The 27,077-nt window shown below is 36.9% G+C and overlaps 1 protein-coding gene across 1 annotated transcript in view; it reads left to right on the top strand.

Annotated features, from left to right (window-relative positions):
- Window positions 1-27,077, top strand: part of bop1 (BOP1 ribosomal biogenesis factor) — a 133,657-nt gene that overhangs the window by 19,331 nt on the left and 87,249 nt on the right. Inside the window, exon 3 of the mRNA XM_056479333.1 lies at window positions 2,667-2,819. Within this exon, the coding sequence (XP_056335308.1) occupies window positions 2,667-2,819 (153 nt within the window). The remainder of the gene's footprint in view (window positions 1-2,666; window positions 2,820-27,077) is intronic.

Raw genomic sequence — 27,077 nt, 5'->3', positions numbered from 1 at the left:
AGATTTGTTGAAAAATTATCTGTTGCATAATTTAAAATAAACAGAATAGATGTAAACACTAATTTATAACTATTAAAGGTGTGTATGTAAGTTTTTGACTCTTCTAAAGCATAAAACACCATAATATGTTTGCAGATATTTAAGAAACATGCCAAGTGAACATGAAAAACAATGCTGAAGTCCGATATTCTGCTTTGAAAATGTGCGTTAGGTGTAGGCATGGGTCGGTATAAGATTCTGACGGTATGATGACCTTGGATAAAAATATCACTGCTTCACGGTATTGTGATCACTGCTCTAAAATGTATTCTATTTAAATGTCTTGGTTTAAAAAAAAAAACAATAACTTGTGTCCACTTTGAACACAATACATTTTATTTTGAGAAACCTTTCAAATGTTTATCAGTCAACATGTCCGGCTAAATGATTCAAATGAATCATTGACCTCTGCTGTCTTCATTAGTTTCTAAAACACAGATTTCTTCACAATTTAAAATGGCATTTATTCATATCTTTTCTGCTGGTGATAATGTTGTCCTAAAAAAACAAAAAACAAACAAAACAAAAAAATATATATTAAAAAAATCTTACGTATACCTATACATATACAGGTATAGCTGAAAATTTTGGTAGTTTAATACCTTGACTTTTCCAAATCGTGGTATACCTTAAAAACAGTTATCGTCCCATTCGTAGTTACGTGCCGGAAGGTCTGTCTTTGTTTTGGTCATTTTAACCTGCCCAATGCTAGTTTAGCCAATCATATTTCAGCACCCCGGGTTGCCTTGGTGGAAAACAGCGTATTTCATTCATTCAGAAGATGCGTCCATGACCGAAATGCAACCTCCAGTGGAAAGTAGCAGAATCCGAAATGATTCAGTTGCACATGAGGTTATTTATTAGCAAATAATATAAATATTACAAGTGTAAAACATTAGGTAAGCAGGTTTTGGCTGTTTGCACCAGACGAAACCCGACAGAAATTTAAATACAGTCATTCAGAAGCACAGGATATGCACTCACGAAATGGTGAGGTTTATAATCTAACATTATTAAATGTAGATGCTGAATCACTAATGTGTTTAGTTCTTAAGTTTAATTTTAAATGGTTTATTTTATTTTCAAGATCTGAGGTGAACTATCTGCAGCTGTATGAGATCCACAAGTTTACGTTCATATAATTATTAATCACCTGTTTCTAAACGCTCTGGTCTCTAAAGTGAGGGGGACATATCCCCCCGATTGCTGCGCCCCTGATTATACAGTAGAGTAGTATAATAAGAAAACAGCAGTTTGCAACATCAAGCAGCATAACAAGTGGTTTTAACGTCTAAAAAATGAATGGAAGTGAATGAGAGTGGAAGTCTCGAGCCAAAAAGATTCAAATGGCTGTGCCCACTCGTACGTAAAGAATAAGGTCAATATTTAATAACAAAAAATCTTTAAAAAAGAAATAAACTGTGATTGTTTTTCAATGGTATTAAAATTACATTGGTTCTAATGCTGCAAATGATTTTTTTTTTAAAGATAACTATATTTAATTTTCTAAACTATCTCAGGATAAAGCGGTCTTGGGTTGGTTTTCTGTGATTGCGTGAAGTGTTGAAAATCATCCATTTTGCAAAATTTAAAAAACGGAATAGATATAAATGAAAAGCTACGGTTAATAAAACTGCAATTTATTATTCAGTGATTTAAAATAACATTGGCTAAAATGCTGTCAATTATTATTTTTAAATCGTGAATAAAATGATTACCTTATTCTCCTAGGGCTTAAGTGTTCACATACATGGACAGCACATTTTAGCTCTTAAGTGGCTGTTTAAAATACTTTGAATGTTTTAGATTTTGTTACAGACATACAGAGTCATCCTGCAACTGTTTTGCAGCATGTGAAATGTCTCAAACACCATTTTTAACTGTCCAAAATGGGGGGGGGGGATTTTTTTTACTCTCTGATAGTCAAAGCAAGTTAAAAAAATTGCTACTGTATGTTAAATTTGCATTAAATTCAGGAAAAAGTGTTTAATGTAAATTCAGACCACGAGTCCACATATATGGACATGATTTTTCTCTAAAAGTATATCATATCAAAAGATGATACTTATGTTTTTATTCTAATTAGGTTCTAATAAGCCCAAATAGCAAAGAGAAATAAAAAAACACCATGGGCCTTAAGAGAGGATACTTATAAAAATGTTAAGTTTATTCTGTAAAAATTTATTAAAATGAAAAATGCTAAAAACTACTCAAACTTTTTAGTGGTTTTGGTCATTTTACATTAATTGAATACACTATATTTAATATAAACCAACAATAATCTATTTCTGCTTTAAAAATAGGTTTCATTCATGAACTTACCATTTAAAGGGATGGCTCACTCTGAAATGAAAATCATTTATTCTCCCTCATTTAGTTTTAAACTTCTTTTGAACCCAAAAGAAGATGTTTTGAAGAATGCTGATTGCTGGGACACATTGGCTTCCATAGTAGGAAAAGAAATACTATTGATGTCAATGAGTGCCAGCAACCATCATTGATTAAAATATTAACAGAAAAAAGAAAGTCTATTTCATTTCACTCTGTCATTTTGTTTATCGAAAATTTCTGTTTAACTAATTCAGCAAAGGTTTGAGTAATTAAAGAATCCTGCTTTTTTTCTACAGGTTGATGGCCAGAATTCAAAGGAGAAGAAGAAGAGAAAGAGTAAATCTGTGCTGAAGGATGGAGGAGAGGAGAGCGTCGCATCTGAAAGAGATGAAGGCCTAAAGATCTCCCCTCAGGTGGACGAATATGACCACGACACATCAGATGAAGAGGTAAGAGTCCTTCCACATCCCAAAACTCTGACCTGCAGACATTTAAAGACCGCATGAACTGGAAGATGCAGCTGAAGCAGTACCTAGAGAAACTGATTATTGACCATGAGGAAAAGTAAATGCGCAACTAATCAAGAATAAATAAACATTAAAGTGGGGGGGGAAATAAACTTTCAGTTTAGCATTTTCTTATTCCTCCAACATTCGAGCAAATTATTTACCTGACCGCACTGTTAATCATTTATGCACACATTTATTGCATATTAATTTATTTATTGTTTTATTTTTGCATAAATTTATGGATTTATTTACTCATTTATTTATTTGCACATTTATTTATAGTTTTTGCAGGTTTCGTCCTCCATACACTAGGTGAAGTTAGGGGTGGGCGATATGATCTAAAATTAATATCACGGTATTTTTCATCTTTTGAACGGTGACGGTATAATATCATGGTATTACTTTAAAATAGCAAAATAATATACATCTCAAGGAAGAACGGACAAAAGAAAGTCTCACTTCTATCACTCTTTAAAAGTTTCGGTTTGGGTCATTGTAAATGCTCAGTCTCGTTATGAGCTGATCTTCATTTCTCTGTGTTGGTGGAATAAAGCAGGCGAGTCAGCCGCACCAATTTATGAGCAGACAGAGCAGGATTCTCATGATGACCACCGGCGCAGTTCCTCTCTTTGTTATGAGTCGTAGTTTCAGTGTAAACTTAGTAAAGGTGAGTTTCTTTGGCGATGATGTGTACAGTGTTAGATTTTATATTTAGCGGACATTTGCGCTGAACACGCGGTGAATGCAACGCATCGAGATTCGGGCACCTTCTCCGAAAACACTCGATTGATCTCAGCTGGCGGATCAACATTTACCTCATGTCATGATCGCTGTCATCTGCGCCATTATTATTATTATAACTTTAGGTGAGGTTTGCAAACCTGTGCACTTTTCACTCTTCAGCCGTTTGCATTTCCTGCAGTAACAAAAGCTCCCTGTTATCTGACAGCGGGAAGCGTTGAGTGACTGAGCTAATATGAACCAATACAGCAGCAGGGTAGAGCAATTCAGCAAGTTTTTAGAGAAAATCAAATCAGATTGCACTACAACCATTGTATTCAGACACACAAATGCTCCCAAATATATTATGAGGGTGCATAGATTACATTTCGGGCGCTCATGCGACCAAATGGTTGCAATTTCGAGCCCTGTAGTATAAGGACAGGTATTCAGACCACAACTGAACGTTTAAAGAAAATTGAATGCCTTATTATTTAGAATTGGCTATTATTGATGTAAATGCAGCCGTTCAAGGCGCATAATTGATTTATTACGGTATTGACGGTATTAGAAAATCTATGTCGTGGCGCAATGTCACACCGGTGATGACTATGACACCGGTGTACCGCCCACCCCTAGGTGAAGTTAAATAATACTGAAGGAATGCTTTGTTCATACACTGTAAAAGAAATACTTGCTGGCTTACATTTAAAAAAATTGTTATTCAATTTACTTGCACAATAATAAAGTTAAAGCTCAAATAACGTAATAAAGTCAACGCATGATGAAATGACAAAAAGATGCTGTCATAACTTTTCTTTACAGCGTCATCTCCATTATCACTGTAATTACATTATCACTCACTTTGTAGTGCAACTAGCATCGAATGGCATTAAAATGGCATGTTTAATGATAATCTCATGCAAAACCGCAGCAGTTTCTTGGTAGACTGTTGTACCGCTGACGCGTTTCTTCTGTTCAAGTGACTGAGAATCCATGGAAATGACTTTAGTGCTCATCTCTTGTTTCCATTGAATTGTAGTTTGCGCTTGAGCGGCTGTGAATATCAGCATTGTGTCCAGGTGTTGTGCACCTGCATGTGTCTCCGGCTGTCCTTTGCATGCCGGCAATGCTTCTCCTATCGGTGCTTTCCAGATGGCCATTTGACTTTCAGCTCTTTTGACTTTTATTTGGATGCATAACAAATATATCATTTGACTGCTTCCAAGAATTTTGGACTCTTTGTTATGATGCTAGTGAAATATATCTTTGATTCTTTCAAAAAAAAAAGAAAAAAAGCATTGCTTTTGGGTTTTGTTATCATTTGACCTCACTAAAATTAGTTTATTCTGTGATCATTAGTTTATGATGGCTAGACATCAGAGTTAATTGTTAGTAGGGCTAAATTATGACTCAATTATTATTAAAACATAACTAAAATCATCTTAATTTATAAAATGCATGGATTCATGCGTGCTTGTTTGTTTACATGCTGTTCCACAAGTACTTGTACACACTTTGCCATTTCGTAACTTTGGTCATGTTTGACTTATTTTTTCACTTAAATTCAGTATTTGTGTATATGGTAGAAGAAAACTATAACCATTATTATAAAATTAGGTCATGTAATTGTTAAAATTATAAAAGATTTCTCAGAATGCCCGATCACAAGTCTTAAAAGCATATATCACTTAAAAAAATAACAAATGAATTACATGTATCATATTTATTTCTAAGTTTTGTTAGGACTTCTATGTTAATTGTTGTAAGGGTAAGTTAAAACTACAGTTATTAATATTTAAAGGGATTTAATACAAATTTACTCACCATTTGTTCTCCCTTAAATCTTTGAGTTCCTTTTTTTTATTGAACACAAAATAAGTTCTTTTGAAAAAATGTTATTAACCTCAGAAAAAACAAATACCATGGAAGTCAATGGTTACAGGTTTCCAGCATATTTCAGTTATATTTCAACTTTAGATAACTTGAAAAATAATAATAAACTCAAACATGTTTGTGACAAGTGGATTTTTCGGTTTTCAGTGAACTATCCCTTTTAGACTTTCTGAATTGCATCTGTTGCATATGTGCGTTAATTCAGAAACAGCCATCACAAATAATAGGGAGATGTTAGGAGACGATTACACCTAAATAATTTGTTATGATGCTAGTGAAATATATCTTTGATTCTTTCAAAAAAAAAAGAAAAAAAGCATTGCTTTTGGGTTTTGTTCATCATTTGACCTCACTAAAATTAGTTTTATTCTGTGATCATTAGTTTATGATGGCTAGACATCAGAGTTATTTGTTAGTAGGGCTAAATTATGACTCAATTATTATTAAAACATAACTAAAATCATCTTAATTTATAAAATGCATGGATTCATGCATGCTTGTTTGTTTACATGCTGTTCCACAAGTACTTGTACCCACTTTGCCATTTCGTAACTTTGGTCATGTTTGACTTATTTTTTCACTTAAATTCAGTATTTGTGTATATTGTAGAAGAAAACTATAACCATTATTATAAAATTAGGTCATGTATTGTTAAAATTATAAAAGATTTCTCAGAATGCCCGATCACAAGTCTTAAAAGCATATATCACTTAAAAAATAACAAATGAATTACATGTATCATATTTATTTCTAAGTTTTGTTAGGACTTCTATGTTAATTGTTGTAAGGGTAAGTTAAAACTACAGTTATTAATATTTAAAGGCATTTAATACAAATTTACTCCCCATTTGTTCTCCCTTAAATTGTTCCACACCTTTATGAGTTCCCTTTTTTTATTGAACACAAAATAAGTTCTTTTGAAAAATGTTATTAACCTCAGAAAAAGTCAATGGTTACAGGTTTCCAGCATATTTCAGTTATATTTCAACTTTAGATAACTTGAAAAAAAAAATAAACTCAAACATGTTTGTGATAAGTGGATTTTTTGGTTTTCAGTGAACTATCCCTTTAAGACTTTCTGTATTGCATCATGTTGCATATGTGCGTTAATTCAGAAACAGCCATCACAAATAATAGGGAGATGTTAGGAGACGATTACACCTAAATAACTGCAGGAAACCGAAATCATGACCCTATACTCTTTAGTGTTAAGTTGAATGAGAACTAATGGAAATCTTCAGCTTGACTGACATGACTCTGAATGACAAACAAAGACTAATGACCATTAATTTCAGTAAGAAAAATCCTGACCTAAATATAGCAGTGGCTTTTTGTGCTGCGTTTGCACTGGCCCGATTACTTCATTGTTCCGTATCGGGGAATATGGTTAGTTGTGTAATGTTTCATGTAAAGGGGGGAAAAAAAGCAGTTTTGTCCTGTTCTATGGGCTGGAAGTGTCTGAACCGCAGGATTTGATAGCGTTCCCTTACGCCTGTCAGACCTTACCGCATTTCTCTAAAGCCTCTGTTGGCTTTTTTTTTTTCTCAACAGGAGACCATGATGCACCTCTGCAGCGGGTCTCATATTTACATGCAGGACCATTAAAGAATTCCTCTTCAGCTCTTTAATTTACATGCATCATTGAAAAGCGCTGAACCCTGGCACAATGCGGTCGGGATAATTTGCCAGGCCATACAACCTAAACACAGCAGCCATCCAAAACCCTTCTTGGCAATCTGCTACCGAGCAGGAATGTTTTGCAGAAGTGTTATTGTTCTTGGGTTGATCCCCGATTTCAGAGTGACTTTTTAATGCCCCCTTCGTAGTCTTTTTAGGAGCACAAGTATACCGTCATTATGTAGTTCAGAAAAGTACTGCGCATTTTTTGCATTTCTGTGTCTTTTGGAGGCTTTTTTGGTTCTGGTTTAAAGACAAGACGGCACAAAATCAAAGTTGAACTCATTTATTTTCTTCGTAAATGTCATTTGTGTTTTTATGGACTGTTAATCAGTGTTATCTTTAAGAACTAAAGAATGTTTATATGTGTGCTACTAAAGTCCATGCATAATAATGGAGATTTTTGATCACTGGAGGACAATTTAGCAGTCTTAAAATCTGATTTTGAGCCCCTGCTAGGGTTGTCTCGATACTAGAATTTGATACCAGTTGATACTGAAACACTGAGTTCGGTTAGCTTAACAGAAATGACTGTGATTGGCTGTGAAAGTCATCAGTTCACCAAACTCACCGCTGTTTACTGAGTGTAACAGTAGATACAGGGACACTGGAGCGTGGGCAATAGTAACAGGGTTTTCGTAGTCGCATTTTGCGCTTCAAATGCGCAGCAGATTCTCTATTGCAGACAGGTCGGGACTGCAGGCAAGTACATGCAAGTACATGAGCTCAGTATCGGTATCTATACATCCCCGTCACCTACTTTTCACTTCATACTGGACCTTTCTCTCATCCCATTGGAAAAACCAAAGTCTTGCCTACAGTATTTCCCACAGCACACTCAGTCCCTCAGATGTTAACTCCATTTCTGATATCGTTTCCTGTTTAATCATGGAGGACATGTACAGGTGCTTTCTCGTCTAATCTGCGCTCATGTTTTTAGTTCTGTTGCCTCACAAGGAGAGGAGAAGGTGTGAATCTCATTAGCTTGTCAGAAAGAGGATCTTGAGCCTGATCTCGGCGGTGTTGTCAGGCATCTCTGCGTGCGCCGCACAGATCGTTGGTGTTCCCTGCGGACATTTGGCGCATGCTAAATTAACCCCCCTTGTCTTGGGACGGCAGATTGGGTTTGCCTCCGCACACAAGTTGTCTACAAATAAAACTCCAGACTTCTAAATCCCCCAGTTTTTCATCCTCAACGTCCCCCCCTTTGTAATAAAGGGCTCTTTCCTGTTAGCCGAGTGGGTAGGGAATTTGCGAAAGTGCAGCGTCCTGTCCGAGGCCGAGCCGGCAGGAAGGGGGCTTTTCCCCCGCATGGCTTTTCCATGTGCTCTTCCAGATGAATGAAGACACATTGTGGAATAAAGGGGAAAAGGGGCTCTGGCTCCCGGCCGCAACTTTAGCTTCCTGCCGCCAAACAGCTACTGCTCTGAAGACTGAGACCTGCACAGTAGCAATTGAAAGAGCTGTGTGTGCTTGTTGAACTGTTTCAGCAGGAGGTCAATTGTAAAAATTAGATAAGACCTACATGATGAAATCAATTAATCTGAGGTGTTAGATGGACATATTGGATCTGTCTGTCTGTTGGTCAAAGGACCTTTACTCTTTGCGTCTGTCTTTTTTTGTCTGTCGTTGTGTGTCTGCCTGTCTTATGTCTCACTTTGTCTGTCTGTCTGTCTATCTGCCTTTTTGTTTGACAATCTTTGTCCGTCTATCTTTCATTGTTTTATCTGTCTTACTCATTCTGTCATTTGTCTGCCTTTTATCCACCTGTCCTTTATCTGTCTGTCTTTATTCGTTTTCTGTACAGCTGTCAGTTTGACGGTCTTTTATCAGTCCATTTGTCTTTGTCTTTTATCTGTCTTTTTGTCTTATCGATCCGTCTGTCTGTCTGTTCATCCGTCCTTCTAACTTTGTCTATCTCTCCGTCTGTCCATGCTTCTATCTTTGTCTGTCTTTCTGTCTGTCTGTCTGTCTGTCTGTTCGTCCATCCATCCTCCGTTCCGTCCTTCTATCTTTCTGTTTTTTGTCTGTTTGCTGTTTGTCTGTCTGTCTGTCCGTCCGTCCTTCTATTATTGTCTGTCTGTCTGTCTGTCTGTCTTTTATCTGTCTGTGTTCGTCTTTGTCTGTCTGTCTGTTCATCCATCCTTCTATCTTTTATCTGTCTGTCTTTTGTCGGTCTGCTGTTTGTCAGTCAGTTTGACTGTCTGTCTTTATTTGTCTGTTTGTCTTTGTCTTTTATCTGTCTGTTTCGTCCGCCTTCTGTCTGTCGTCTTTAATCTGTTTGCCGTTGTCTGTCCATCTAACAGTTTGGCTCTCTGTCTTTTATCCCGTGTGTTCGTCTCTCTTTTATTTGTCTTCTGTATGTCTTATCGATCTGTCTGTCCATCCATCTATCTTTTATCTGTCTCAGTCTTTTCTGTCTGCCATTTATCTGTCAGTTTGACTGTCCGGCTTATCCATACCGTTCATCTTTGTCTTTTATTTGTCTGTTCTGTATGTCCTATCTGTCTGTCTGTTCATCCATCCTTCTATCTTTATCTGTCCTGTCTGCCCATTTGGTCCGTTTTGACTGTCTTTTTTTCCGTCCATTTGTCTATCTGTCTTTCGTGTGTCTTGTCTGTCTTTCTGTCTGTCATCCATACTTCTATCTTTTATCTGTCCTGGCCGGTTGACTGTATGTCTTTTATCTGTCCGGTCGTCTTTATATCTGTCTTTCCGTATGCCTTATCAATTCGTCTGTCTGGTCCGTCCTTCTGCCTTTATCTGTCTTTCTGTCTGTCTGTCTGTCTTTTCATTGTCTGTTCATCTATCTTTCATCCATCTGTCTGTCTATCTTTTATCAAACTGTCTGTCTTCTATCCATCTTTTATCTGTCTATCTGTCTAATCCATTTATCTGTCTATCTGTCTAATCCATTTATCGGTCTGTCTGTCTGTCTGTCCTGTCTTTTATCCATCTGTATTTCTCTTATCAATATATCTCTTTTTCCTTTCTTTTGTCCATCTGTCTTTTTATATGTCAGTCTTTCTATCCGTCTGTATTTTATCCATATTTCTGTCTGTCTGTCTTTTATCCACTGGTCTATCTAGACAGATAGATTTGTCTGTCCCCCCTCTCTATTTCTCTGCCCATCGCTTTCTATTCATCCAAAACAGAGGAATATTTTTTTAACTTGTACCCTGCTTTTTAATATGAGCACAATGCCAAATCTGTCTCTTCATAAAGTCAGTGTGTGCAGTATGCGCACAGGTCCCATAGAGGCCGCTGTTTCTGCTCTCGGCCCGACAGACACTCAGCTGAAATCTTATTTCCAGCGAGCGGTAAGCCATGGATGAGTGATTCTCGTTTGAGGTTTTTCAGAACGGCCCTCTCTCAGGGCTCCAACGTAAAGCTCTAGTGACAGGTAGCGGATCGAGGTCACGTCTGCTAATCACATCCACTGACTGATTCCAGATTCCGGTCCAGTGACCCACTGAGGAGCTGTCATGAGCAGAGGAAACTTTACATCCTCTGCAGAATCAGAAACTTTCGCTGACCTCAGTTGGTTGCGTGGCGACTGTTCTGTTTTAAATTGCGAGGTTTTATTTAGGGCCGGATATTTGCATACGTGGTTTGGATTTATAATGTGCTTTAGCTAAAGGACATGGGCGAGCATTTGATGGATCTAGTTAGCGATTTCCTCCAGTCCAAAATGATGTCAGGGTAATTACACGTTCTGGAGGTTTTTGGCGGTGTGGTGAGTTTCTTCAGGTGGTCAAATCTCACTCAGGAAGGTAAGCACTGGGTTGTCGTTTCCACCCAGAGATTTAAGAAAGATTTCGGCCCACGCCGGCTGAAGAAATGAGGCCTGTTTGCTTTCCCATACAAAAGTAAAACAAACCAACCTGTAATGCGGACTGGTCAGGTGTCCGGATTGCTCGGGGGATCTGTGCCACCCTCCTTAGAAAATCGAGACGCAGTGCACACATCTCAAGGTGAATTTTATTTGCTTTGGCTCTCTAAATTTTGGTAATCCCAAAGTTTAATTTCATGATTGGGCCATTTCCAACCCACGCCAACTGATGAGTTCCAGATGGGATCTCAAATGATTGCGGTCGGTCTGATGGCAGGGGGAAAAGCTTGAATTTTTAGCAGTTCTGGCTCTTACAGGGTAATTTAGAGAAGAAACCTTATGTCTTGACCCCATCCATACTAGGATTGACAGCCTTCCATGTATCGCTGGATCTGTAAATTGCTGCACAGCATGATTATGACCCAGCACTCCTCAACTGGGGGAAACGGTCTACCTTTTCCAGTGTTAGTCCTCTTTCCATTTACCGTTCCCACTTCTTGGAGTAACACAGTTGCCTTACAGAACTTAGACCAATCAAGCACTTTCGAAGAACACTGAATCCATTTGGAAGTTTTTTTTATATAAAGAAAACATTATTAAATGTTTTTTTTTTGAGTAATTTGCACCCTATTTCCCTGAATCCCACCTAGTTTCGTTGAAAGATTTCAAAACTCTAGATAAAGAAGAGATTTTCTTCTGATACCACTGTTATCATTATCCCCTTGTCTTTGAAATGGTGCATCTGTTGTTTCTCAGCTTGTGGAAATGTTTGGAGAATGGTGCCATCCTTTGGCATCCTGGATTGGAGCGCTCCTGGATGCCTGAAGCTAATCGCAGCCGTTAACACACTTCTTGGACTGCATTTCTTTCACAAAGTTAATTTGTTTCAATCATTTCAAGTTGATTATGACCCAGCGCTCCTCAACTGGGGGAAACAGTCTACCTTTTCCAGGGTTAGTCTTTCCATTCAGTGTTCCCACTTCATGGTGTAATACAGTAACCTAATAGAACTTAAATCAATCAAGCACTTTCAAAGATCCATTTTGAAGTTTTTAGATAAAGAAAGTATAATTAAAGGTGTTTTTTTGGTAAAATTACAGCCTTATTGCCCTGAATAACAGTGCTTATGTTAAAAGATTCAAACTCAGTTTTCATCTGATACCATTGTTACCATTACCTCGTCTGTTGCTCAGCTTTTGGAAAGTTTTGGAGAATGGTGCCATTCTCTGGGATCCTAGATTGGTGAGCTCCTGATGCCCAAAGCTATCTCACACAGCATTTGTTTCACAAAGTTCAGCATTCCAAGCGGATGTAGGGAAAGTTTTTCTGGCTCTCGCTTTTGGCAGCAAATCACCTCAATTTATGAAACAGGACCTGGGGGGTCGTATTCATTCACCCTTGGCAGCCTGCACCATTTGAGGCCTGAATCAGCTCCCCCTTTGACCCTCAGCACCAGTGTCATTCAGCACTACTTACTGCTGCTGTATAGACATCCACTTGTCAAACTCAAAGTGAAATGAAAACCCTGCTTGATTTGTCATCGTTTTGTTTTCTTTGCTTTAGTACCTTCTAGCAGACCAACTTGTACAACAAACCCACATGGTCTGTAGGTCAGAGACCAAATACCATATCTGCTAGGGCTGCACAATTAATTGAAATGAGATTGAAATCATGATTATGGTGTTGTATGGTTGTCGAACCCTAAAGCCTGCAGTTGAATTAAACTGGTCCACTGGATGTTTTAGATTGGACCAAATCACTTTACATGAGCTGTTACACATGGTTTGCAGCTTTGACTTTGGTGTCACTTGTCCAAAGCGACTTACATTGAGGAGGCATCCACTGATTCGACAAGGCAATACAAACAAGAAGTGCTAATTATACAAAGCAACTGTTTGTACTCAGGGCATTAAGTGCTAGAGTAGGAGGGGGAAGTGTTTTTCTTTCTACAGGTGGTTTGTCAAGCCCACTTACCTGTGTAAAGCACACTTCATGAATGCAAAGTATTTTTTATTTTTTATTTTTTTTAGAAAAGAGACATGTTGAGTGATACTAAGAAAGTTTTTGGTGCAAAACTGGTGCAAGTATTGGTTAAAAAGGCAGAGGTGACAGAGTGTGTGTTCTACTAGTGGTTTGTGAAGTCCACTCACCAGTGTGAAGCACACTTCATAAATGCGCAAACTTTTTTTTATTTTTATTTTTTTATGAGATTTAGAGAGATAATAAGAAAGTATCTGGTACAAAACTGGTGCAAGTCTTGGTTAAAATGGCAGAGACTAAAGAGTTTATTTTCTTCAGGTGGTTTTTCAAGCCCACTCACCTTTGTAAAGAACACTCAGAATTGCATAAGTTTGAGATTGTCATGTGGTGGGGTGGGGTGGGGTGGAGAGAGTAGGGGGTCTTGGTTTTGTTTACTGGAGTTCAGGTAACTCCAGACGAGATTTACCAATGCCAAATAAGTCTTTATATTTGGATGCTGATAACCAAACTATAGGCCAATTTCCATGTTCTTTGCAAAACAAAATGTAAACACAAATACAGTGTAAACTTATTATTTTATTTTAACTTTTTTTTATTTTTTTGCAGAAAACATGAAAATAAGTCAACATCTAGAGCTTTAACTTTTTTGCAATATAATTTACAAAGTGAAATCCTGGAGTCCTGAGGTTTTTATTTATTTATTATTATTATTGATAGAAACTCTACAATGTAGAGCTGCACGATTAATTGAAAAAAGATCGCGATCTCGATTCCATCCTATACAATCTTAATTCTGCTTTTCTACATTACAGCCAATTATATTTTCACGGTCAGGAGAGAAGCATAAAGGTGGTCGTATGAGTCTTCACATAGTTTTATATACATTGCTCAGCAACATGGACACCTCCAAATGGTGTTAAAAGTGTCACATGCTGTATTTATAAGGTATAATTTACCCAAAAATGTAATTTCTGTCTTAATGTAATGACGTATTCACGGCCACGAAATTACACATGAGCTTTGCACTATTTGTTTACTACCAAAGGGGACGCACGCTCGTCAATGATCTGTGTAGGCTGTGAATAACAGGTAATAAATTTGCAAATAACATGCAGTTTGTTGCAAACTGAACTCAGTGACGGCAGCCATGACATGAGCTGCACTCGGCAGTGAAAGTGAAACCGAAAGCGCGCACATCATTTAAATTATCATATGGCATTTTAAAGTTATGATTATGACAAGCATTTGATATGTTTTTTCTTTCATAGTGACAGTGTTGTGCATGAAAATAAATGTTTACGGGGTCAGTATAACCACTCTAGCCTATATAATGTTGAATATAACGCAAGAGAGAATCTGATAATGACAAATGTCTCATTTTACCAGTGAAAAAATGGCAAGCACATGTCTCAAACGTATTAATTTAATGTCATTAATTATGAATAGTTGTATTCTGATGTCATCCCTTCACTGTGAATTAACAAACATGATGTATTTAAAGTCTATTCATGTCCACCGTTCCAAGTCTTTACAAAACTTAGCATTTTACCAACAGTAGAGCTACACATAGGCTGGGGGGCATGGGAGGGGGGCTGGTTCCAGGAAGTCCAGGTGATTTCTGACTGCAATGGGAAATTGGCCATTTTTACAGCAGATAAAAACATGTTTACAGCCTGGTACAAAAGATGGTTTTGGTGCATATAGCTTTGATTACCCTTCATGATAACTGTGAGGGGGGTGAATTTATTTTATAACTCATCCGTTTCCTTTTTATTAAGTTATATTAAGTCTGCATAATTAAGGGCGTGGCCACTTGAGTGACAGCTAGGTCTGGCTGCTCGCTGTCTCGTCACCTCAACTGATTCCGGCTAATTAGCCGCTGAGCTCGGCAAATACATCGTATTTTTGTTTTGTTTAATGTTTCTTACATGATCAGTTGCCTTTTGGGACTATTTCCTACAATTATGAGATGATATGGCATGCAGTGTGCACTTAATTGTGCTCACAACCGTTTCAAGTTGCCTCCATGTCCAAGTGAGTAAAGTTATATACTTGTATACCATCTCTATGAATGTATTTGTTGTATTTAAGATCATTTATCATTTCTATTTTCTTAATACCTGTAAAGCCCTCCAGAATCTGACAGATTGATTAGTTGTAGGCTCTAGAACAGTCATCTGAAACGTTTCTCGCAGTGTTATGCTGGATTTCAAAATTATCCTTACATTTACTAACACAGACTATATCTGAAGTGTTTGGATGTATTTCGCATTTTCCTCCTGTTGAAAAAACACCATAAGAACAATGTTTAGTGGCTCAATGTATTGCAACAGTGTTTTAAAAGTCTAAAATAGTGTACAACCAAACACATGTGGTCAGAACACAAACGAGTCGCAGGTAATAAGTATTAAGCGTTTCTCCCAAAGTAAAGTCGGTCTGCCAGGTCCAAGCAAAATTCTAGCAGGTGTCTGTAGCTCCGCTCACTTCCCGCCTCTTTGCCCTTGTTTGGTATCTCGCTGTGGGTACGATGACGCACAAACAAAATGGCGACGGTTGGCCGCACCTACTTTGTAGCTTCTTTAGCAGTGTTCAGAAATCTAAACGTCACGGATACTACGTCAATATCTTTACAGTCTATGGTTGCATCACGTGCGTGTCCCTCCATTGAAATACTTGCACAAGCTTGCCTTCGTTAGTAGTCTCAGTCGTAGTTAATCCAACATGCGTGGGTTATTAGTCTCTGTGTACAAACTAGCACACAGCTGCCATAACTTTTAGCTGCCGCAGTTTTGATCCATGCAGAACATGGTGTTGAGAAGTCTTTACGATTAATTAACCGTGACTAGTTGAAGCGCGGTTTATAGTGAAACCGGTTAATCGTTGCATCCCTACTTTCCATTGATTCGTGGAATGTTAACAATAATATAAAATATAAGTATTTATCATCCAATACCAATATAGTAGCTGATATTTGTGTATCGCTTGGTTTAAACGAGAATTTTCTTATGGAAGTCAACATAAACCTTACTGATGTAGGAAGTATAGTGCCGTTACTCCAGCTCCTAGACCTTTGTCCTTTTCAATTTCCCAATCTTGTTGTCTCATGTTGTTTTCTTGCACCCTGCTGTATTCTTCTCTTGAGTTTTATTAAAAGCATCGCCACAATCTGTTGTTCATGTAGTTTCTATGCTTCTCTTTGTCTTTTCCCCCAGCACGCCATTGGGTTGTGCGTTTCAGTGAAGAGAATGATTAATATGTTTGTGCTCCGGCAGACACGGGCATGGACTTTTACGAAAACGTCTGCGCTATTAAAACACAAAGAGCGGTTTTGTTCTCCCGGATCCATTGGATCGAGCCGCACTTTAAATTTATCAAATTAGACTGGAGCGAGTGTGGGTGGTGTTCTGTTGCACATGCAGCAAGGTAAAGGAGGGGAGTTTGGAGCTGTATCCCACCGGGAGCCATTGGTCCCCACGCAGACCTCACACCCACGCCGTACCTTCCAGATCACAGTCAGGCCAGTAATTCCTCCCTCTGGCAGGACTCAAGCAAACGTGCAAGCTATTTGGAGCCGTAACCGAACAAATGTATTCCTGTGTGCAATCAAAGAGCCAGCTTAAAGACCTTTACCTTCAGCAGATTGTGAAACATCGAAGGTTTCTTGGCTTTTTGTATATTTAATTATTGATTCGTTTGTAGTTCAATGCATTTATAGTTATTTTTTTGCCACTTATATGTACAACAGAGGTGATAGAAGAGAAAGAGTAGCTGTGCTTCCATCCAAAGATTTGTGAGCAAACTGAAACATCGCATAAATTAGTAAATAAAGCACGTTTCTTTCCAATGACTCAAAGATAACAATATCTTTCTGATTTAACTGGCGCCAAATATTAAAAAGAAAAATGTATTTTGATGCAGTAGAGGCAACTGTGGGTCTTTTTTTTCTTAAATTATTTCCATCTCCGACAGTGTGACACGCTCTTTGGGAGCACAGATGCTCAAGATAGTTCTGGAAGTAATAATGATATAATAATAATAATAATAATAATACTCAACCACTGTGATGACTGAATTTGGCTGATGAATTTTAGATTCTTTACAATTTGATGGGTCTGCTAGTTTGAATGCTGTTCCATTGCACCCGTTTTTGTCATTGTTATGACCTGTAAAAGCAAAGTCACATTACTTTTTTAATGCGAATGCTGGAATTCATTCAGTAAATGTGCTTCCATCATAGGTAATGCTCGTTTCTCGGCTGTGCGCATAGCATTTTTATGCATTTTTTTTCAAGATTGATGCACGTCTTGGCATTTCCATCTAGTATTTTATTTTTTACTTATTTTTATTAGAGAATACAGCATTGCATGAAGTACAATATAGTGAAACAGTTTTTTTTTTTTGCATGTCAGACCATCGATTTCTATCTACCAAAATGGTTGTAAATACATGTACAGAACAGAAAGCATCCTTAGGACATACAAAAGAGAGACACTTTTTTTTATACAACAAACAATTATAAAATTATTCTAAAAATAAATAAATAAAAAAAGATAGTGAAGAAAGGAAGAAAAAGGTGTTCTTGTTCTCTGACAGTTCGCAGAGTTCAGTATGCCTCAAGAATTAGAGGCATGACAAAAAATGTTTTGAAGTCGTAATGCATATGTTATTTGTTCCATTTGATACAGTTCCCACACTTTTTGAACTCGAGCATTATATGATGGAGGTTCAGAATTTTGCCATCTACATGTGATGCACTTCAAGCTGCAGCAAGTAAGATTTGTAACAAGTAAATTTTTGATCTGCCATCGAAGCCCTCAGGGCATACACCTAGCAGAGCAACTCCATCAAGTATTTTTAAGGTTGTATACAAAATGCATATGAAAATAGGTGGATTGAAAAATAGCTAGTGTACACATAGAATAGTAGTAGAATAAAGTGAAATTGCATAAGCACCAGAGCTAAATGTGTTTGTAAACACAAACTGATATCTAGTTATTCATTTTAACCACTTTGATCTGATCGTTCTTTCTTGAAATAGTCGTTTGTTGCTTGTAAATTTAGCAAGTTAATTGTTTGAGTGGAAATTTCGGTAACACTTTAGTTTACATAGTGTAACGAAGCCCAGCTAGCACAGTGCTATGCTGGTAAACCTCACTCATCTGACCTCATATGGTACTCTAGAGACAGAAGTTAGACTCTTAGTTAGATCAACCTACTACCATACAAATAATCGCTAGTTCAATCCCAGATCAGACCGGTTTGGTCGCAGTATGAACTGTGGGTTACACTTGGGGGCTCGTCCGGGATGGGAGTGAGGTTTAGAGGAGGTGAGTGTAACCGTGGCCAGCTAGTGAAGTGCCGTGCAGGTAAACCTCACTTCTATGACCTCTAAAGGTGCTCTAGTGACAGACGCTAGAGGCCATGGTCTTTAGCCTCCTTTTTAGAGCAACTCCCATGCAAAGAATCACCGGTTCGATCCCAGCTCAGATCGGGTTGGGTGCAATAGCACTGGTGGGTTACAGTACCATCTCACTATTACCTTACTACTTTACTATTACTGGCTTGCTACCTGCTTGTTATTAAGATATTGGTAATTTATTATTACTTAATAATGTATGATATTATTCCACAAACCTAACTTCTACCTTAATAACTATTATTAAGCAGCCAATGAGGAGTTTGAGGCAGAAGTCATAGTTAATTGTTTAATGGAAAGAATTGGACTCTAGCATACACGGTGACCAAAATGTTGATGATCTTAAATGCTAAAAACTATGTTAAATGCATTTTTAGGCCTGAGTCATATTCTATGCAAGAGGCGTTTGTGCCCCTGGATCCAAAAAGCAGTCTTAAGTTGCACAGGTAAATTTGGTGAATAACAGAATAAATGACTTTTATGCCAAAATTCATCAGAATATTAAGTAAAGATCGTGATTTCTTTCCATAACACTATGGAAGCGTATTTTTGATTATTAATATGAAATTACTAAGAATGGTAACTTTTAAATGCAGTTTTCAAATATTACCCTATATCCTAACAAACCATACATAATGATATCTTATTTAATAAGCTTCAAGATAACGTATGTTTCCAAATATGACTGTTTTTGTAATCCAGGGTCACATTTCATGGTCACAAGTTTACTTCTGAAAGGTTTCACTGTATAAATCGTAATTTGATGTCTGCAGTCATGACAGAGAATCAACTTTACATTTGTAGATATAGTGAAAAATGTGTCTAGACTTGTGAAATAATGTCATCTAATGAACATCATTACCACTGGACCCCTAAAATCACTGAGTTTAGTAACAAGCTCCCTTTAGCCTTTAAACGTGAGATTGTCGGTCAGGTTTTTGGCCAATGCAGCAGTTGTGTAGAGTGTGTTTCTGGCTGAGGTGTTGCGAGTTGTAGAACCACCGAACGTGATATCGATCAGCAAACACGGAGCATTCATCCGGGCCGTTGTCCAAAAAGCTCCGGGATGGATTGAAAAGTCTCCCTTGTCTTCTAAAGATGAAGTGATTTCCAAAGCGTTCTCGTCAGAGGACACAAAGGTCTCCTTTCAGCCCAGCACACACCGCTGAAATCAATAGGCTGATAAAATTGACAGATCGCCGGTGAATTATGTGGAATCTTGGCCTGACGCGCCGCTGTCAGCAGGAAATCTCTTTTTAATAGTCTATTTAAGGAGAAGCAGGGATGTGTTTTTGTTAGTCAGGGGGGAATGTTGATCCAGAGGGCTGAATCGCGTGCCGGTCGGATGGAGCGGACGGGACCGCCGGACTCTTGCAGGTGTGTGTGGAGGTGGGGGGGCAGGCGTTGGAAATCTGGCCCTTTTTTTTTTTTTTTCTCCTCCTTCTTCTTCGTCCAGAGTAGCCACCTGTCGTTCCACAGTTTTTAGGACTTCCTTTTCATCCGGTCTTCAGCTCAAACTCCCAGTTGGGCCTGCATGCATCCTGCCAGAGGACCTGATTGAAACCAACTGCCAGCGGGGGCCGTTTTGAGACGATACGCTGAATGTTTACCTCGAGCGCAGGAAGGAGATGAGCTAGACTTCAAAAATCCCCAGACAAGGACTCTGTTCTTACACCTACTGTGTGCTGACAGCAGACTAAAGCAAACATATATTAGTGATGGATCTGAAACAGTCTGTGTAGGCCGTCGAGATGTGGAAAAAACACATGTGGTGGACTTTCGTAATCACGCTTCACAAGAACAGTTCTTCATCAGCGTCTGTGACAGTTATTATGGTGAAACGAACACTGAAAATAAGACTTATACTTAAAATATAGGCATTTGCTTCAGTAAAACATATATTTTAGTCTACAGTGTTGACTAAATGCTTAAATGATTAGTTCAGAGAACAAATAAAGGGGTTTTATCACTTCACATCATCATTCAGCTCAGTTTAGTGCAATGTTTAATTAATTTTCAATATTTTTTAATTTAAAAAATAGTCATTTAAACTATGTAGATCTGAAATGGCAAAAAAAAATGCAACAAAACACTCAGGACTTGGATTACAATAAATAATTTCAAATAAGTAGCGATGTGATTCATAAAAATGTGGTGTACTTTAGTAATCATGCTTCACAGGAGCAATTCTTCATTTATGATGAAGTTATTACTGTAAAACTAAAACTGTAACATAAGCATTTACCTAAAACACATACATTTGCTTCAATAAAATGTACTGCCATATTTTAGTCAGCTTAATGTTTTAGCTGAATTAAAACTTTTAATTAAACAATGCATTTGCTTCAATAAAACGCACTGCATGCCATATATTTTAGTCTATATATGGTGTTCGCTAAATGCTTAAATGATTAGAGATTTAAATAAAGGGTTTCATCATTTTAGCTCAATCTAAAAAAAAAAGCTTAATATTTCATCTTTTTCAAAAAGCAGCATTTTCATTTTGGTTTAAATTTGAAGTGCTGAAAAAAACTATTAATAAACAAACCTAAAAATATAAATATAGACATAAAACAACAAAACAATAATGCCACAAAAATGCCAGAAACCGTCAGCGCCGGTGGCCTTGTGGTTAGTGTGTCGACACATGGCACCAAGGTGTTCGCGGCGACCCGAGTTCGATTCCCGGCTCGGGGTCCTTTGCTGGCCCTTCCCCTGTCTCTGCCCCCCACGCTTTACTATCTGTGGAATCTCCACTGTCCTATCACAATAAAGGTGAAAACAAAATGATAATAAAATAATAAAAAAATTATAATAATAATAAATAAATAATGCAAGAAACTACAATGAATAATTAAAATAAGTGTAATTCAGTTTCTGAATCCAGAATATTCAGCAGATTTTTAATAATTTTTATATTCAGCAGTTTTTAAAGCCAATTTAAATGTCAGTCAGCAATATTAGCAGTAAAATGTATATAATTGTTCCCCTAATTATACATTCATGCATTTTTTACTTGCTTGTGATTCCCTGTACTTGTCTATGGGGTCCAATTTTGCCAACCCCCCCCCCCCCCCCCCCCCCCATCATGGATGGATGAATGCATGTATGGATAGATTTATTTGAGTGCTCCACTAAAAAGAGAGAGTTGTACAGGTTTAAAATGACATGGGGTTGAGGACTTATTTTGTATGTACAGTCCGTATAAATGAAGCGCCCTATATAAACAGCACACACAGCTTTGAAACAGAGCTTGTATCTCACCTGTTTTAGCACTGGCATATTTTCCGCATTGTGTTATAAGTGCTTGATGCATGTTTTTACAACTAAGGTGGAAAAAACAACCTAAGGGGAACACAGAAAAAAAGGAAATATGGCCTATTACCTCCTTGGCGTTGAGTCTGATTCTGATTTTTGATTTGAAAATGAAAATATGGTGCGGTCAAACAGCTCGCGGTGACTTTTGCAGAACAGCGAATGGAAAAAAAGAGCTCACCGGGATGTTTCGCTTAATGATATAAAGAAAAAGTGGCTTTTGATTCGATGGCTTTCTCTTCTGTTCCGAGTCGCCATTCAGAAAAGGCTTCGGGGCCTCATTAGATATTTAATTTTCAATAAATAATGACTTTCTCTGAATGATGTGCCGGATGCTCCAGGTGGGAAACCCATTTGAAACCCACGTTGCCAGAACGCAAACTTTCCACATGCGTCCTCCAAGGTTAAAGCCCCGTGCGCAAAGATCTGCAGATTATTTATTTATCAGAGCGCCGTGGTGTTTTTTGGCCATAAGTAATGAGCGCTTGACCTTTCGGCGACCTCATTTTTTTTCTCTTGCTATTTTAATGACGGGATTTATTTTATGGCCTTTGGTTCTGGGGAATGAAAGCGGGATCTGCATCAGGTGAAGCTTCCGGTCGACAGCATGGCACCGTTCTCGTTTTTTTTTTCTCTTTTTTTTGATGCTGAACAGACGAGGATGAGGCCGGACGACGAGCCGCGCAGCTGTCATCTGTTAGCCATCCTCCAGACGGCCTCGCGGGATTATTACCCCCACGTCCAGCCGCTCATGGAAAGATCTGCGTCTGCTCTGGTCATCGCTCTGTTTTCAGACTGTTTAGGACCGTAATGAGGGGGAGATGATGTGCTTTCGGGTTTCGATTTGCTGGTGCTTTCAATTTGTAACTTGACATTTTGGAGAAAGTATGTTTTTTTTGTTTTGTTCCTGTTTTAAAAGTCACTTTGGATAAAAGATTCATTCAAGTAGTTTCAAAGCAACTTTACAAAATATGCACATTATTGCATTACAATCAAAGTTAAGGTCATTAGTTGCTAATAACAAACTAATCTACTAGTAATTAATAGCTTTTAACAGTTATTAAATATAAGCTTAGTTATGGAGCATATAGATCATGTCTGTGTGCATGTTCAATAAAGTGTATTTGTATATTAAGTGTATGTGTTGCCCTCTGATGGCCATCCGCAGGTGGAAGTAGCGAACAAAGAAAATAATCAGTGTAGCTGCTGTTAGGGGTGCTGAATATGGATTATAATTTATCATTTTGCTAGTGTTTTTTAAGGCCTGTGACTGTGTAGGGGTTTTTAAAGCATGCAAGCATAAGAAATTGTACAAATTATTATCTATGTGTCTATGTGTTTGCCTTGTCGCCTATATATGATTTATATTGATAGATTATTACAATTTTATATAAGAAGTTTTTGCTCAATATTTTTAACACTTAAATTTGCTATCACTTATTTTATAAGGGACAAATATATATATATATATATATATATATATATATATATATATATATATATATATATATATATATATATATATATATATATATATTTTTTTTTTTTTTTTTTTTTAATAAAGAGGAAAACTCAAGTACAACAATAAAAAATATAAAATTAGTTATTTATTTACTTATTTTTTTGTAAAATTTCGTTAATTTCGCATTTAAATGTATTATCTTTATATTTCTAGAGATGTTGGTAGACAAACTCTTATTTTAATGAATGTAACTGTTTAATAAAATGTGAATGCACCAAAATACATTATCTGTATTCACTGAGAAATAGATAAAAAATATTCCTTTTCAAAATCAGACGTAATAAATAAGTAAACAAATAAATGTATCTTTAAATGTTGTTATTATTATTTTTTATTATTATTTAATAAAAATATATTTAATGACAGCATTTAGATTTATTTTGATTCATTATATATATATATATATATATTCATTCATTCATTCATTCATTTAATAAAATTTTTAAAAAAGATTTATATTTTTTATATTATATTAAAGTTACTTAAAATAGCGAGTGAATCTGTTGCCTTAAATTTATGTAAATGTGCTATGTGCATCATAATTATATTTATTTTATATTTATATATATTTTTATTACATATTTTTTGTGTTTTATTTATATATAAAATATATTTGAGTAATATTGTATTATATTTCGCGCTATTTAATTATTTCATCTTTAAATTTCCTTCATAAACCCTTAATAGCGTTCATATATTCAGTAGTTTAGCTCAACAGTTCAGGTTTATTATCTTTTCCAGAGAGTTTGTTTTATTCTTCTCTCTGTCCTCTGCTTGCCTTGACTTTTCGCTCTCTTCTTGTCGCAGAAATAATTAGACTGGGTAGTTTTCCCTTTCTTGGTGTATTGTAATGATGATTTCCCTGCCAGTGTTATTCTTGAGTGTGAGTGCCTCTGCATCAGACACACACACAGGTAAGCGGGTTCATGTGTGTCGATATGGAGCTGTTCAGTGTGAGATATGAGGGGATGACAGAATGACAGAGCGGGGTGAACACCGGGCTAAGACTCAGCGGGATGCCGCCCAGAGCCTGGCTTTTTTTGCGTACCTCTAAATCCCATCAGTAAGACTCACGACACCTAAACCAGTCCATTTCACTCTCAAACCAAAAGACAATCGATGCTGTGGTCGAATAAAACAACCCGTTTCTCCTCTCCAATTAATGACACACCAGAGTTTTTTGCGGTCCTCGCGCCAATCCTTAACGGCAGATTTATTAATAAATGAAATCCAGATGGGGCGTTTAAGTGAAGTCAAATAATTAGCTGTTTTTGCAATGCTCGAATTGGAATATCATCGAAGCTTTGTATGAAATATCACCCATGAGCAGCGCTTTTGTGTGCTGGAGTTGAGTGTTTTAAGCATTAACTGCAAAAACAATCAGAGATTAATTGCTATTTATTTTTATGTTACCTGAAGTTAACAGAGTAAAGAGCTCTCCATAGTTTAAAGGGATAGTTCACCCAAAAATTCACATCCTCTTACCATTTACTTGCACTCAAGTGGTTCTGTTGAACACAAAAGATGATATTTTAAAGGTAGTTTGATACCGGTAACCATTGACATCCTTTTTTTATGGGACTACTTTTTCATCTTTTGTATACGTGTAATGTTACACATCATTGTTGGGATGAAGACAGGGAAAAAAGACAAACATGCACAACAGAGGCAATCAAATATGGCACAACAGATCATTAGTTACAAGTTTTAGTGGCACATGCCAGTGATATCCACTGACATGTATAGCTCGTTTCCACTGACTGGTACGGTACGGTTCAGTTTGGTACGGGTCACCTTTATCAGGCTTGCGTTTCCACTAACAAGGGTACCCTTTTAGTGGGCGTGGTGTATGACAGAAAGTTTCAGTCGACGTCATTCTCGCTCAAGGAAATGTCTACAATAAAGCTGTATGGGTCGCTCGCATATCATATGAAAAGCACTTCTCACAAAACAGATGCTTCATACACATAAATACTTGTGTAGAAACGTTTATTACTAACTTTTCAATGAACATGAGTTGATTATAACTGCAGATCAAAGAAACAGCCTACTGTAACATCTGTAATTATATTAAATAACTAAATAAATGAACATATATAAACACATACAGCCCCTTACAGTCTCCGATATGTTCCCAACTACAGAAGAACTACATATAGCAGACATTTCGTCAGTATTTAGGTTCAAAACAACACAAATTATAGCCTACAGTCAGTGAAAACCTCTTATCTGTGTCTGTAATCTTCAGCAGCACATGTAGCCTCTGTTAGAGAGTAGTTCCATCATTCCCGGTTCATATTAGTCCAAAAGGTGAGGATAATAAGTTAGTTATACATGGCATTTTGTTCATGTTTGCTGAAAAATAATGTGCTCCTTTTTTCCGGCTTCTCCTTTGTTTCTTCACGCTTCACTCTCGCGTTTGTCAGTGTCTGACAGGATCGGGTTTCAAAAGCACGTCAATAATCAAGCGCAGGTTATTATCATCAGCTCAACAAGTTTGTTATTTCAGATATAATGTTAGACACGCGCGAGCGCTAGCAAGAAAGCGAAACCGCTCGCGCCTCAGACTGGCTCGTAAAAAACGACGGGGCACAGGGTAAATCGGCTCTTCTTCTTGGATTTGTGGCTGTTCGTCAAGACGTTGACAAGGTTTGTTTGAGCCCAGGTCGATCATGGCTCGTTATTATATGTATTTATAATTCCGCTGTAATCTCTCGGCTGTGTGTGTAGTTTAAACATGGCGTTTTTTTGTTTTGTTTTTTTGTTGTTTTTTTGTAAAATGAATGTGTGCAATGAAAATTGTGGTAACGGCATAGTTTATTTTTTGCAATGCAAAAATTTTTATCATTTTTTTATTGTGTTTTTCATTTGCAATATTTAAATTTTTTTTATTACCATGTACTTTTCCCTAAAACTAAATATTTTTGATTGAAAAGTAAAGAAACAATACTAACTCTATATAAAAGTCATAGTCATTCAACCCCTTATATATATATATATATATATATATATATATATATATATATATATATATATATATATATATATAAAATATCTTGTTACTAGGATATGAGATTACTTGTATCGTGATATGAGATTTTTGTCATATTGCTAAGTCCTGTTTTGAAGAATTTTTAAAGCTGGTAACTATTTGTTTTTCTACTATGATAATCATTGGTGACCAGTTTCCAACATTCTTCAAAATATTTTCTTTTCTGTTCAACCGAAAAAAAGAAACTCCTAAAATTTGGAACCACTCAATGTTGAGTAAATAGTTCGACAAATGTTTTTAACTTACTATCCCTTTAAAGCCTGCATGAAACGGAAGCTTCCTTTTTTTTGTATTTATGCAGTTCCTAGAGAAACAGAATTTTATTTGAGGAAACTATTATTTGGCTTGTTTTTTTTTCTACTGCGATTCAATGTAGTAAAGTCGGGATTTTATTCAAAAAGATCGGGAACAGGTTATGTTAGCCTCACCCAATACCTCAAACAGACGAAATGTAAGAATTTAACTGAAAAGGAAGTGCATTTTCAGATTTCAATGAAAGATTACGAGGGCAAACTCTTTTTTTTCTTAATGACATGCACAGAAGAATTGTTTACCACAAAACTAGCAATGTGAGCTAACAAAATTGATATGGTTTTTATTTCATGTGTACTTTTAAAAAGTGGTTTTGGCTACCTAAGAGGAGCGATGAAGTGGTTTTAGTTTTATTAAGCTGGTTTTGGGAGGCCATACTTGAGCCGAAAACTCTCAAGACCAAGATGAAATTTGTCCCAACTTCCTTTCACCTTTCCTTGGCTCGGTCAGGTCTGGACGATGCCAAAATCTTACCT

This window comes from Danio aesculapii, chromosome 19 (genome assembly GCF_903798145.1).
Source record: "Danio aesculapii chromosome 19, fDanAes4.1, whole genome shotgun sequence".
NCBI classification, from domain to species: domain Eukaryota; kingdom Metazoa; phylum Chordata; class Actinopteri; order Cypriniformes; family Danionidae; genus Danio; species Danio aesculapii.
The sequence above is the reverse complement of the archived record's forward strand: the minus strand, read 5'-3'. Positions and strand labels throughout refer to the sequence as shown.